Source organism: Mustela lutreola, chromosome 17 (assembly GCF_030435805.1).
Source record: "Mustela lutreola isolate mMusLut2 chromosome 17, mMusLut2.pri, whole genome shotgun sequence".
NCBI lineage: Eukaryota > Metazoa > Chordata > Mammalia > Carnivora > Mustelidae > Mustela > Mustela lutreola.
The window spans coordinates 9,598,370-9,610,388 of record NC_081306.1 but is presented as its reverse complement, the minus strand read 5'-3'; the positions used below and the strand labels follow the sequence as shown (position 1 = coordinate 9,610,388).

General features: G+C 37.1%; 1 protein-coding gene across 4 annotated transcripts in view; it reads right to left on the bottom strand.

The window, feature by feature from the left end:
• Nucleotides 1–12,019, bottom strand: part of SMG1 (SMG1 nonsense mediated mRNA decay associated PI3K related kinase) — a 108,497-nt gene that overhangs the window by 55,830 nt on the left and 40,648 nt on the right. For all 4 annotated transcript variants that reach the window (XR_009349338.1, XM_059155181.1, XM_059155179.1 and 1 more), the window contains 10 exons: nucleotides 11,419–11,516; nucleotides 8,617–8,790; nucleotides 6,704–6,928; nucleotides 5,171–5,272; nucleotides 3,653–3,922; nucleotides 1,958–2,088; nucleotides 1,631–1,792; nucleotides 1,051–1,169; nucleotides 513–600; nucleotides 323–424 (listed from right to left, as the gene is read on the bottom strand). Coding sequence is in view for 3 of the 4 variants with exons in the window: in XM_059155181.1 (XP_059011164.1) it covers nucleotides 323–424; nucleotides 513–600; nucleotides 1,051–1,169; nucleotides 1,631–1,792; nucleotides 1,958–2,088; nucleotides 3,653–3,922; nucleotides 5,171–5,272; nucleotides 6,704–6,928; nucleotides 8,617–8,790; nucleotides 11,419–11,516 (1,471 nt within the window). In the remaining variant the exon portion in view is untranslated. The remainder of the gene's footprint in view (nucleotides 1–322; nucleotides 425–512; nucleotides 601–1,050; nucleotides 1,170–1,630; nucleotides 1,793–1,957; nucleotides 2,089–3,652; nucleotides 3,923–5,170; nucleotides 5,273–6,703; nucleotides 6,929–8,616; nucleotides 8,791–11,418; nucleotides 11,517–12,019) is intronic.

Below are 12,019 nucleotides of genomic sequence, written 5' to 3'. Positions count from 1 at the left end.
AAAAAATAAAGAAAAGAAAATTAACTTAATCAAAACAATAAAGATTACACTTGAGTTTTTCAAATAACTGAACTACTAAGAAACATATTTTGGCACTGTGGTATATAAATTATTCAGTACTTATTATCATGAGCTTCTAAGTTTATAAAAAATATAAAATCTTGTTACTTTCTTCTAGACCTGCACAACTTGACCCTCTGACATCCCTTCAGTCACTGAGAGGTGCCGTACAAGATTCACTAATAGGCAATTTGTCTCTTCCTAAAGGACTACCAGGCACTCACAACCATGGGATGTTTTTGTTCTAATGCAACCGTTATACCTCAAAACAACATCTAGAGGAATTGACTTCAACAGCTTTCCAAATGCTTGTCGAATACGAGTTCCACTATGGACAAGTTGAACACGGCAAACATCAACACACCTACAAAAAAATGGAACAGATAATACGAGTGTAGCAACAGCCTCAAGTTATTAGGACTAGGATCAAAGATAGGATCTTTAGTGCATACCTCTGTAAAAGATCGTCTGGCAAAGAAGAAGACAAAGCATGAAGACTGCTGCATGCTTGCAGACAGATATTCACATCTTCAACGAGAGCTATTAGAAATTAAAAGACACTTTCAGTTTGCCAAAAGAAATTACATGCCAGCATGTCCTAACTTCCCGATCCCATTCAATCATTCAATAAACAGTAAATGCCTACCATGGATGGACTAGGTCCTGCTCCTGCCTAGAACCCTTGCTGGTAGTAACATTTAGGAAAATGACACATTCAACAAAAGCCACTTAAAGTCATGAGTTTTACCCCAACCATTCTCTGAAGGGAATTTTAAAAGTATACAGAATGCATAAGCATTCACATAAGCTTAAACGATCACTTAAAAACAACTTACATATTAAGAATAAGAAAAAATTAAGACAGATTAGGCATCTGCCCTTGAGATGGGAATTAAACATTTCATGTTATGAAAATGTTTAAGTGACTATCGTTCATTACCAAAGATCCCTTTTAAGTGCAGAATAACAAAATTTTTAAAAATCACTTACTGTTAGCTAAAAGGCCTTTGCAAAATTTATGGAAAGATGGAAGAGAGAATAAAGGTGCATATGTTTCAGACTTCTTCATTAACACAGCCACTTCCAAAGCCCAGGTCATTAACAGTTTCCTGAAACCCAAAATAACCAGTTGATTTCTTAAGAAGGAAAGAAAGAAAGAAAAAGGTCTATTCTTCTTACATTACTTTGGTTTTGGTTTCTTTAAATATGTCAAGCAACAGGAAACAAAAACGCAAACTATAGAAATTCCTTTGTCAAAAAGTTGCATGCCTTTTAAGAAAATGTCCCCAAACTAGCATAAGTTGTAGCAAAGATTATAAAGACCTCTACAGATAACATTCTTCAACTAAACACTGCAGGTTTCATTTAATAAATTAAATGAGGTTTCATTTAATTCTTTTGGGAAAGAACCAGAAATCCTAAACTAAATAATAAAGCTGTATTTTGAAGAGTTTATGAAGCTGCTCCACCCTACCACCCTGATAATCTGGATTTCCTACCCTCCAATTACATAACTAAATTAATAAAAGTTCAGAAGAACACTTAAAATTAGGAAATACTATTTAGTTACCTTGTATCCTGGTTAAGATTATCTTTCTTAAGCAATATTCCCAGAAGATTCAGTATAATTGAGAAATGCTTTTTTGTAGCTGTAGTTACAGTACTAATCACAGCTCCATCAAACAAAGATGGGGACGAAGAACTAAGACTACTAGATATAAAGTGATCATGCCTGGAAGACAAAGGGAAAAAATCACCTTTTCATCTCTAATTGAAAAAAAGAAAGCAATTCCAAAGTCAACACCTATTTTTAAAAATCTACTCTTATGAGAGCCCACAAAAGCTCAAGAGAAAAAACAAACCCTTGTTTGTAAGAAGTATCTGTACAGTACAGTACCTGGTACAATGAGAATACAGCGTGTAGAGCACGGCGTACTGAATGGCAGGGAAGTGAACAGCCAAGTCACCATGCACAATCATCAGATTCTTACTCAGCAGGGCAAAGACGGTTGGAGACAGCGCCCACATCTGATGATGTACAAAAGAAAACAAATATTTGGCTCCTCCAAGACACATATAAGCTTATTCCTCAAAATACATGTACACATTTTTGAAAGTTAAAATGACAGGGGCTCAGATCACGACCTCAGATCAGGTGGCTCAGATCACGACCTCAGCCAAAATCAAGAGCTGGACATATCACCAACTGAGTCACCCAGGTGCTCCTGAAATGTACACTTTAAGTGGGAATTATATGGTATTTGAATTACAGATCAATAAAGATACTTTTTGAAAAAGAGGAAAAAACAGGAGTGCCTGGGTGGCTCAGTCAGTTAAGTGTCTGCCTTCAGCTCAGGTCATGATCTCAGGGCCCTGGGATTGAGCATGCCAGGTTCTTTGATCAGTGGGGAGCTTCACCCTTTACCTCTGCCCCTCCCCCTGCTTGCGCTCTCCTGCACTCACTCTCCCACATAAGGAAAGTAATTTTTTAAAAGAGACAGAAAAGGGTACTGAGCTATATTTGGCCCACGGGCTGTCGTCTATGGATTCCTGATCTAAACAAAGTCCTCTGTACCTCACAATGTAGCAAACAGCATCTCCTCAATTTTCCGTATACTAAACAGGACGGTGCCCTGTCCGATGAGGAAAGCAGCACATCTTACCACTTTCTTAAGCCGTTCCCATCCTTCCCTTTTCCTTCTGCTGCTAACGTACTCCATTCCATCTGCCTGCCCCTTCCTGACCCACTCTGTTTCCAGACTACAAGACAAAAAAACCTCCTCAAATCTATACACAATGTGAATTCCTCAAAAACGAAATTTTAGGGTCTGAGTAGAGTTTACTGTACACCATCAGCCATGACTAGCAGTGGGGGAAGGAACTGCTACTCATGGAGTGATACAAGGCAATCTGATCAGGAGAGCACGCAAATCTAAACATCAAAATTTGACTTTTCCCTCCCTTCTCTTTTAGAAAACCTAATCCTTTAATTATACGCTATTTTTTTTATTAGAAGTAATGTCTTCCAATCATGAAAGGTCTAACACAAGGGAAAAAATAAACAAAGCAATAATTATCAGTCAAAAGGAAGGTCACATCAAACTTCTTAAAGGGAAGAAATCTTTATTCTTTTCCCAAAAGAAAGAATATATGAATATTCCTAGAGAAAAGTAGGAACTCAAAAAGAAGACCATATGTAAGCACTAACATTAGTGAAGAGGAGAAAAGCGGGGAAGAAGAACCTGCATATTAGAAGAACTACACAAATCTGAACTGTGCAAAACACTCACATTTTTTTATAAGCATGCTAGAATACGTATAAATTCATAAAAGACCGTTTTTTAAGAATAAGACAAATATAAGAAAATTTTATAATTGTTGTCAAGGAAAGGAAGGGATAAGGGAAATACAACAGCAAGAAACATTCCTGTCAATTTTAATGATCCAGGCATGTCCTACATACATACGGCAGTGTGGTCTATAGTGACTCTGGAGATACTGACATGATAATGGCAGTAAATAACATAGGTAAACATGCAATGAAGAGAGGCTTAAGTAAGAATAAAACAAAGCACTGCAAGTAAAGACTCACCCCAATTAGTGAGTTTTTGGCATTTCCAATTGTAGTCAGGGCACTGAGATCAAATATAACTACAAATTTTGCATTGTCTACATTGAATATGTGATTTTTAAAAGATTCATGTTTTATTTCAGAGCAGGCATCAGGAAGTTGTAGACTATGTAGCAGGTTGTTTAGGGCACAAGTCATTTCCCCCAAAATTAATTTATAGGCAGTCTCCAAAACAGGAATATTCTTCAGGCTGAGCACTGCTTGATAAACAGCATGGGCTACAGCAACAACCTTTAAGAGAGAATTCAAGAAAATGATAATTAAATGGAAAATAATATTACTAACTGCAAATGTGATAGTACAAATCAATTTTAAGAAAAATAAATTCATGGGGCGCCTGGGTGGCTGAGTGGGTTAAAGCCTCTGTCTTCGGCTCGGGTAATGATCCCAGGGTCCTGGGATCAAGCCCCACCTCGGGCTCTCTGCTCGGCAAGGAGCCTGCTTCCTCCTCTCTCTGTCTGCCTCTCTGCCTACTTGTGATCTCTGTCTGTCAAATAAATGAATAATCTTTAAAAATTGGGGAAAAAGAAAAATAAATTCACTGTCCACAACACCAAAGACCTAAATTTTTTTAAAAAATCAACCTTAGGAAACCTACATGTGTAAATAAATTTATAAAAATCTTCAAAACTTTATTAGAGTCCTCTAAATTAGAAGTTCTTAAAAGATCGTTTTTTTTTTTAAAGATTTTTTAAAATTTATTTTGACAGAGAGAGAGATCACAAGTAGGCAGAGAGAGGGGGGAAGCAGACTCCCTGCTGAGCAGAGAGCCCCAATGTGGGGCTTGATCCCAGGACCCTGAGTTCATGACCTAAGCCGAAGGCAGAGGCTTAAGCCACTGAGCCACCCAGGAGCCCCAGAAGGCCATTTTTTAAAAATGACTGGTATCAAAACACACATAAAAAAAGCAATTTATGGAACACCTAAGGGGCACAGTTGTCAAGCATCTGCCTTCGGCTCAGGTCATGATCCTACAGTCCTAGGATCGAGTCCCAGGATTGAGCCCCACATCGGGCTCCATGCTCAGCAGGGAGCCTGCTTCTCCCTCTCCCTCTCCCCTTGCTCTCTCCCTTCCCTCTCTCACTCTGTGTGTCAAATAAATCAATAAAATCTTGAAGAAAAGAAAAGAAAGAATATTACAATTCGTTTTCTTCTGTCCACTTGGAAAGTCTATAGTGGTTCTGACTGGGAGTCAGATGAGAAGCTAATAATGAAATTTGTGATATACTATACTTCTGAATTTATAACTTTTTAAATATAACTTGTTTTATAAAATATTAATAAAACAAATTACAGTAATTAAGAAGAGTATATGGCACAGTGGTATGACAATCAACAAATACTAATAAATCATTTAATCACTGTATTTTAAAACATTTATCATTTCATTCCCACTTTACTTATGTAGCCTAGGAAGCAACTTGAGTAAACTCTTCAATGACTGAAGTTACCAAAAGTCCTTCTCAATGCAACACTTACCTCCTTTTCTTTATGATAACGCAAAAACAGTAGTTTAGATGATGGTATGAACAGTTTTTCTACAAATGATGATGGTAGTTTTGTATTTATCTGTTCAACGATCTAAAAAGAATAAAATAAAAAGAAGTGAGCTACCAAGACACAACAGGACATGGGAGAACTTTAAGTGAAGAAGCCCATCTGACGTGGCTACATACTATGATTCCACCAATATAAACTTCTGGAAAAGGCAAAACTATGGAGACAGTAAAAATATCTATAGTTACCAAAGAACAAGGAGGGACAAACAGGTGGAGCACAAGGGATTTTTAGGGCAGCAAAACTACTCTGTTCGATACCTCAATAATGAATATGTGGCATTATTCATTTGTCAAAACCCACAGAACGTACAATCCAGAGAATGAACCCTAAGGTGAACTATGGACCTCAGTTAATAACATGTCAATATGGCTCATCAGTTGTAATAAATGTACCACAACGAAGCAAGATGTTAATGAGGGAAACTGGGACACATGGGTGGCTGAGTCAGTTAAACGTCTGCCTTCAGTTCAGCTCATGATCCCAGGGTCCTGGGATCGAGTCCCCACATCGGGGTCCCTGCTCAGTGGGGAGCCTGCTTCTGCTTCTCCCTCTACCTGCTGCTCCCCTCCTTGTGCTCATGCTCTCTCTCTCTCTCCCTGACAAATAAATAAATAAAATCTTTAAAAAAAAATAATAATGAGGGACACTATTGTGGGACAAGATATGGGAACTCCATACTTAAAGCTCAGTATTTGTGTAAACCTAAAAACTGCTCTGAAAAATATCTATTAATTAAAAAGTAATATATCTAAACTGCATCTTAAGGCCTTAACATGACATTAAAATGTCTAGATCCCTAAATAGGATTCATGTATCTATACTTAAACATGTGCATTTTTTTTTTAATATTGGCAAAAAAAGGTATAACTTCAGCAGAAATGTTCAGTAGAACAGCATGTAGAATTTGCTTTAAAACAATCCAGTTGGGGATAGAGGCAGAGCAAGGAAGAGCTAGCGCGTCAGAGAGGTCTAGATGAAACCAGATGGACCATATGTTTCTAATTAGAGAAACAGTATTAAGTATACAGAGATTTATTATACTACTCTTTTATATACTTCAAAATGTTCATAATAAATGGTGGAAAGGAAGAATACTTATGGTTAAGAATAAAAACTATAAAACAAGTTTCATATGGAAAATAAAACACAACAAGGTCTTTCAAAATAGTTACCAAGTATCCATATAATATTTTACCAGGAATACTAAGTAGTCTTATATGAAAGACAATGTTTCATTAAAAAAAGAAAAAAAAAGGAATAAAAGCTACACTGAGATCAAACACTAAAAATAAACAGATAACAGGGCAAAAGCAAACTAGATTATAAAAATAAGACTAATGCACTCTTAAAAAAAAAAACAACAACCAAGGCCTTCATTTCTTCCACACTAATTTAAATTTAAGGTCTTGAAAAAACAACATATTTATAAGCCACAAGAAAGAATTCACATACCAATGTGAGTAAATTCAAGACTGAGATGATATAATCTGTACCGCAAGTCTGGCAGTTCTCCAGCTGATCTAATCCATATGTAATGACCATGTCACAATGTATAGTCATGCTAGGATCCAAGCTGCCGAGCAAAACACCAACACACTCATTAGCAGCTGTCAACACAGCCTCAGAAAAAAACACTTGGTTTGCAGCCGTCACACATCTCATTACTCTGTATAGAACCTGCAAATGGGGAGAACAAGCAGCTTTTTAAAAAAATTCACAAGCTTCCACAGAGCAAGAAAATAGTTTTTATTTAATGCAGTTTCAACTAAAAACTAACTGCCTGCCTTGTCAGTAGTCTCTTAATATTCTACCTCTCAGTGGCTGAATAATAAGGGGATCTTTAGAAAAACATGCACAAATGATCTTGCTTAAAACATTCTGAAGTACTCTCGTGACAGGAAATGGACCGTGCTGTCCTCTACATCCCTTACACCCAATTCCTATCACCCTCCCTCCCCCAGGCAACGTGACCAAACGGCTAACGCTCAGAATTTTTATATGCATGAAATACACAAGTACCTGGAACAGTAACATTAAACACAGGAATAACCTGCCATGAGAATCATCTTCCTGCACTTGGGCTTATGGTAATCAATCTTTTAAAACTAAATATCCAAGTCACCTTAGCTTATGAAAGTTCATGTACTGATGGTCTCTTTGGAAAAGTTAAGTCTCATTCATAACATGTACCTATTAGAGGATTATGAAAATCATGTAATATCCAACCAAAAACCCTACCAAACTATAGTAGTCAATATTAATGCACTAAATTTCTAGTCAAAATTAGTTAAGAAAAAACAAAGGGATATAGTATATTTTTCTGTAATATTCAATAATCACTATATGTAGACATTAAATTTATAGATTAAAAAAGGCCTAAAAGACCTTCATACAAGAATACATTAAATATATAACTATCCTGGGAAATGATTATTTTCTTTCCTTTTGTTTTACATCTGCGTTTGCTGCCTTTATTTCAACACTGACACAGTCACCAAACCACCAACTTTTAAAAAGGAATAAATAAAATGAAGATATTATATCATCTCCTTCAGGTTTAAAATATCAAACTGCTGGTTTTAATTATCGTCAAGATCTGACATTTCTGTTCAAATACACAATTAACCTACCAAAAATTATATATAAAATTAATATCCTATTTTATTTTGCAACATTTTCAACAGAAATAAGTAAAAGCTACACTCGTATCCTAAGAGTAAAATTTTAATCTTTTAATATTTTATGTCTGTATCACGCACGTCTCTCCCTTCTTATTCAAGCACCATACAGTGTGACAGGTTCATTTCTCATGTCTATTACACGGAACCACTCACTGTTTTAACAGAGTACAGCTAATGTTTGCAGCTGCTGAAGTGTGGTAATCATGCTGCCTCTTGTGACTGATCTCAGACTACTATATATTTAAGTTCTTGTATCTTTATAATCTTGGATGTCACACTATCAAGTTGTTTCATCCTGTCATGCTCAGAAAAAATTACTCTTCCAGGCTTTCTCTACAGTGTGTTATTCTCAGTATGCTGAAAAACTAACTTCAATAATTAAAAACAAATATTATAAGATCTTTAAAGAAAGATTTTAAAAGAATATAAATAAAGAATAATGAATCTATAAAGGATCTCATGAGAAAAAAGTTTATGCATATTTTAAAATGGAGCGTAGCCTTTTTCTCACATAGGGGAGGGGACAGAAAAGGGCCAGGCAATTTAAGAAAGTAACCACATACGTACATACGTACTGAACAAACGAGGGTTAGTCACATAGTTCACTCAATAAAGAAAAGAAGTATTTACAATAGACAACAACTTTATTTTTGAATGATACTTAAAACTCCTTAAGACACTTACATCTGTTACATATGCCTCAGTAATTGGAGGACCCCGAATTGGGCTGAAGCGTTCCCCAATGCTCCTCACTACAGTACTGAACACCCGGAGAAGCGCGGCCAGCTTTGGTAGCGACACTGATGGGGGAGGAACATCTTCATCCACTGACTCCCCAGAGGCCACATGGCTGAGGTCCTAGATGTGTAATCACAGCACTCTTACTTAAGGAGGACAATGTTCAAAACAAACAAACAAAAAAACTCCCAATTTTTAAGTGAATTAACTTTATCTTTACAAATAAAGGCATTTTAGTCTATAAGAAAAAGAAACATGAAGGGTGCCTGGGTGGCTCAACTGTTTAAGCGTCCAACTCAGTTTTGGCTCAAGTCATATGAGGTTGTGAGACGGAGTCCCGCATTGAGCTCTGTGCTGGGCATGGAGCCTACCTAAGATTCTTTCTCTCCCTCTCCCTCTACCTCTGCCCCCATCACCACAAAATAAAAGAAAAAAATAATAATGTTAAAGAAAGAAACATGAATCTAAATGTAAAAGTAAATTATACTTCACTAATTAACAAATCTGAAATTAAATAAACCAAAAGTAATCTCAGGGGATGCCTAGGTGGCTCAGTCGTTAAGCGTCTACCTTTGGTTCAAGTCACTATCCAGGGTCCTGAGACTGGGTCCCACATCAGGCTCCTTGCTCAGCGGGAAACCTGCTCCTCCCTCCGCCTGCCACTCCCCCTGCTTGTGCATGTGCATTCTCATTCTCTCTCTCTCTCTGACAAATAAATACATAAAATCTTTAAAGAAAATAACTTCTCATACCAACTCAGAAAGGTAATGGGGGGGTAATAAATTCTAGTACATATGCTCTGATACAGAGAGATATAAATGAAGCCAGAAACTTTTGCCATTCCTAAACTGGTTTCTGCTAAAATCTTATTCCAGGTATTCCCTGAGCCACTCAATTCAATAATCCTCCCACACCAACATTATGCACACAAAGGGCAAATGGGGGAGGCAAGATATACTCAAAACACTAGCAAAAAAATGGGATACTAGAACCAACATACACCTACATACAACTAAGCACCAAAATAATAGAAAATTAGTTATATGTAGGAATATGTTGGTTCTAGTATCCCGTTTTTTGCTAGTGTTTTGAGTATATATTATTTCCTTAACTAGATTTGTAAACCAGATTTTCTAATTTTTTTTAACACTTGCCTTCCCCAGAAAAGTATTGAAAATAAGGTGAATTGACATTGTATGAAAGCCTCTAAAGATTTTTCTCTTACATATATTGGGGATCTTAGATCATGCTTTGGAGGAAAAGACTTGGCTCTAGCAAACTTTTGTGGCTGTACAAGTATAGTACAGTGACTTCATGGGTGCTGCTTAAGTCTCTGGTATCGGGTCTTAGCTTTCTTATCCCATTGGTCATGACTTAATCGGCCATGTCCTGTGAGAACCTCTTTGTGGTTCTTCTCTATTCAGACCTACCATGATTCTTGACTGGTGTTTGAGGCTCCTATAACAATTTAACTTCATCCATGCTATTTCGAGCCTTTCAGTGAGAAGTGGGAGGAAGATTTTGTCTTTCACGTGTTTCTTTGCCTCCACACCTAGAATATATATTTTCACAGCCCATCTTTATAGCTGATCTACTATGCTGAAGCTGCCCACTCTGGTCTGTGAAGACTCTCCCCCTTGGGGAGCTTCAGCAAGGTAGATCAGCTATAAAGATGGGGTAGCATGGTCCAAGATCCCCAATATATGTAACAGAAGTCTTTAGAAGCTTTTATACAATATCAATTCACCTTACTTTTAATACTCTTCTGGTCAAATACTCTTTGTTATCAAAAAATAAAAATGGTCAAATACTCTTCTGGTCAATACTCTTCTTTATCAAAAAATAAAAATGAACTATAGAAAATGTCTTCAGAAGACTACTGGTGGGTGCGTGGGTGGCTCAGTTGGTTGGGCGACTGCCTTCGTTGGGGTCGTGATCCTGGAGTCCCAGGATTGAGTCCCACATCTGGCTCCCAGCTCCACAGGGAGTCTGCTTCTCCCTCTGACCTTATCCCCTCTCATGCTCTCTCTCTCAAGTGGATAAATAAAATCTTTTTAAAAAAAGAAAAGAAAATGAAAAAGACAACGACTACTGGCTACCAGGAATATTTCAAGCTTTGCAAAATGAGACCTACTACTTTTCTTTCAGTCTTTCTGGTAATTCATCTGGCAGCTTAAGAACAGTATCTAAGGCGCCTGGGTGGCTCAGTGGGTTAAGCCGCTGCCTTCGGCTCAGGTCATGATCTCAGGGTCCTGGGATCGAGTCCCGCGTTGGGCTCTCTGCTCAGCGGGGAGCCTGCTTCCTCCTCTCTCTCTGCCTGCCTCTCTGCCTACTTGTGACCTCTGTCAAATAAATAAATAAAATCTTTAAAAAAAAAAAAAAAAGTATCTAAAAAAACTTCTTAAATGTTGCAATGGTTTTGTAATTTCTATTTAATGTCAAGCAGTCTGAATTATTTTAAAATAAATCCAGCACTGATGGAGCGCCTGGGTGACTCATTCGGTTAAGTGTCTGCCTTTAGCTCAGGTCTTGATCTCAGGGTCTTGGGATCTAGCCCTATAACTGGCTCCTACTCAGCGAGGAGGCTCTTTCTCCCTCTTCTTTTGTTCCTCCCCACCCTTGTGTGCACATTCTCTCAAATAAAATCTTTTAAAAAATTAAATAAAAAAAATTAATTTACCACTGTTTTAACATTGTTTTGTTCTCAACTATATTTTAGGAAAATAACTTAACTTTCTACATACTCACCTCAGCATATGCCTCCATGTCCTCTAGAAACTGACCAAGAAGAGTGGTAGAAAATGCCAGATCAGCTACCCAAAATGGCTCCAAACTCTGCAACCACCCTAGGAATCACAAAAAATTCAAGTAAAAAGAAACAAAAAAATCTAAATTACAAATGTATCTAAAAGCCTTGTTTTCAAAGTCTTTTGGTTTTCAAGTTGTATACCCTTAAACAATGCCATATTTCATAAAATTAGTACTGTTAACTAGTAAATATGCTGATCATGATTAACCAATGTCTCTTTTAATACTGCAAAAATGAATAGTCTCCAGAAATTAAAATGTGATTCTTAGTCCTTATTTTTCATTAGATTTAATATCCATATTGTCAATATACACAAGGCTTAGACTAAAATACCACAATCCGCCATTAGCCTGGCTTTCGACTCCAGAACCCCAAGTATCCACCAAAGGCATACACTAATCTCCCCAATGGAAATGGGTCAGAACCACTCTCAGTGGAATATCCTATTTTCAGAAGTCCATTGCACCAATTAAGCTAAGAGAAACTATAGCACCTGAAACAAGCTGAAATGTCCAAATGAGTCAGGGTAGTCATTCACAT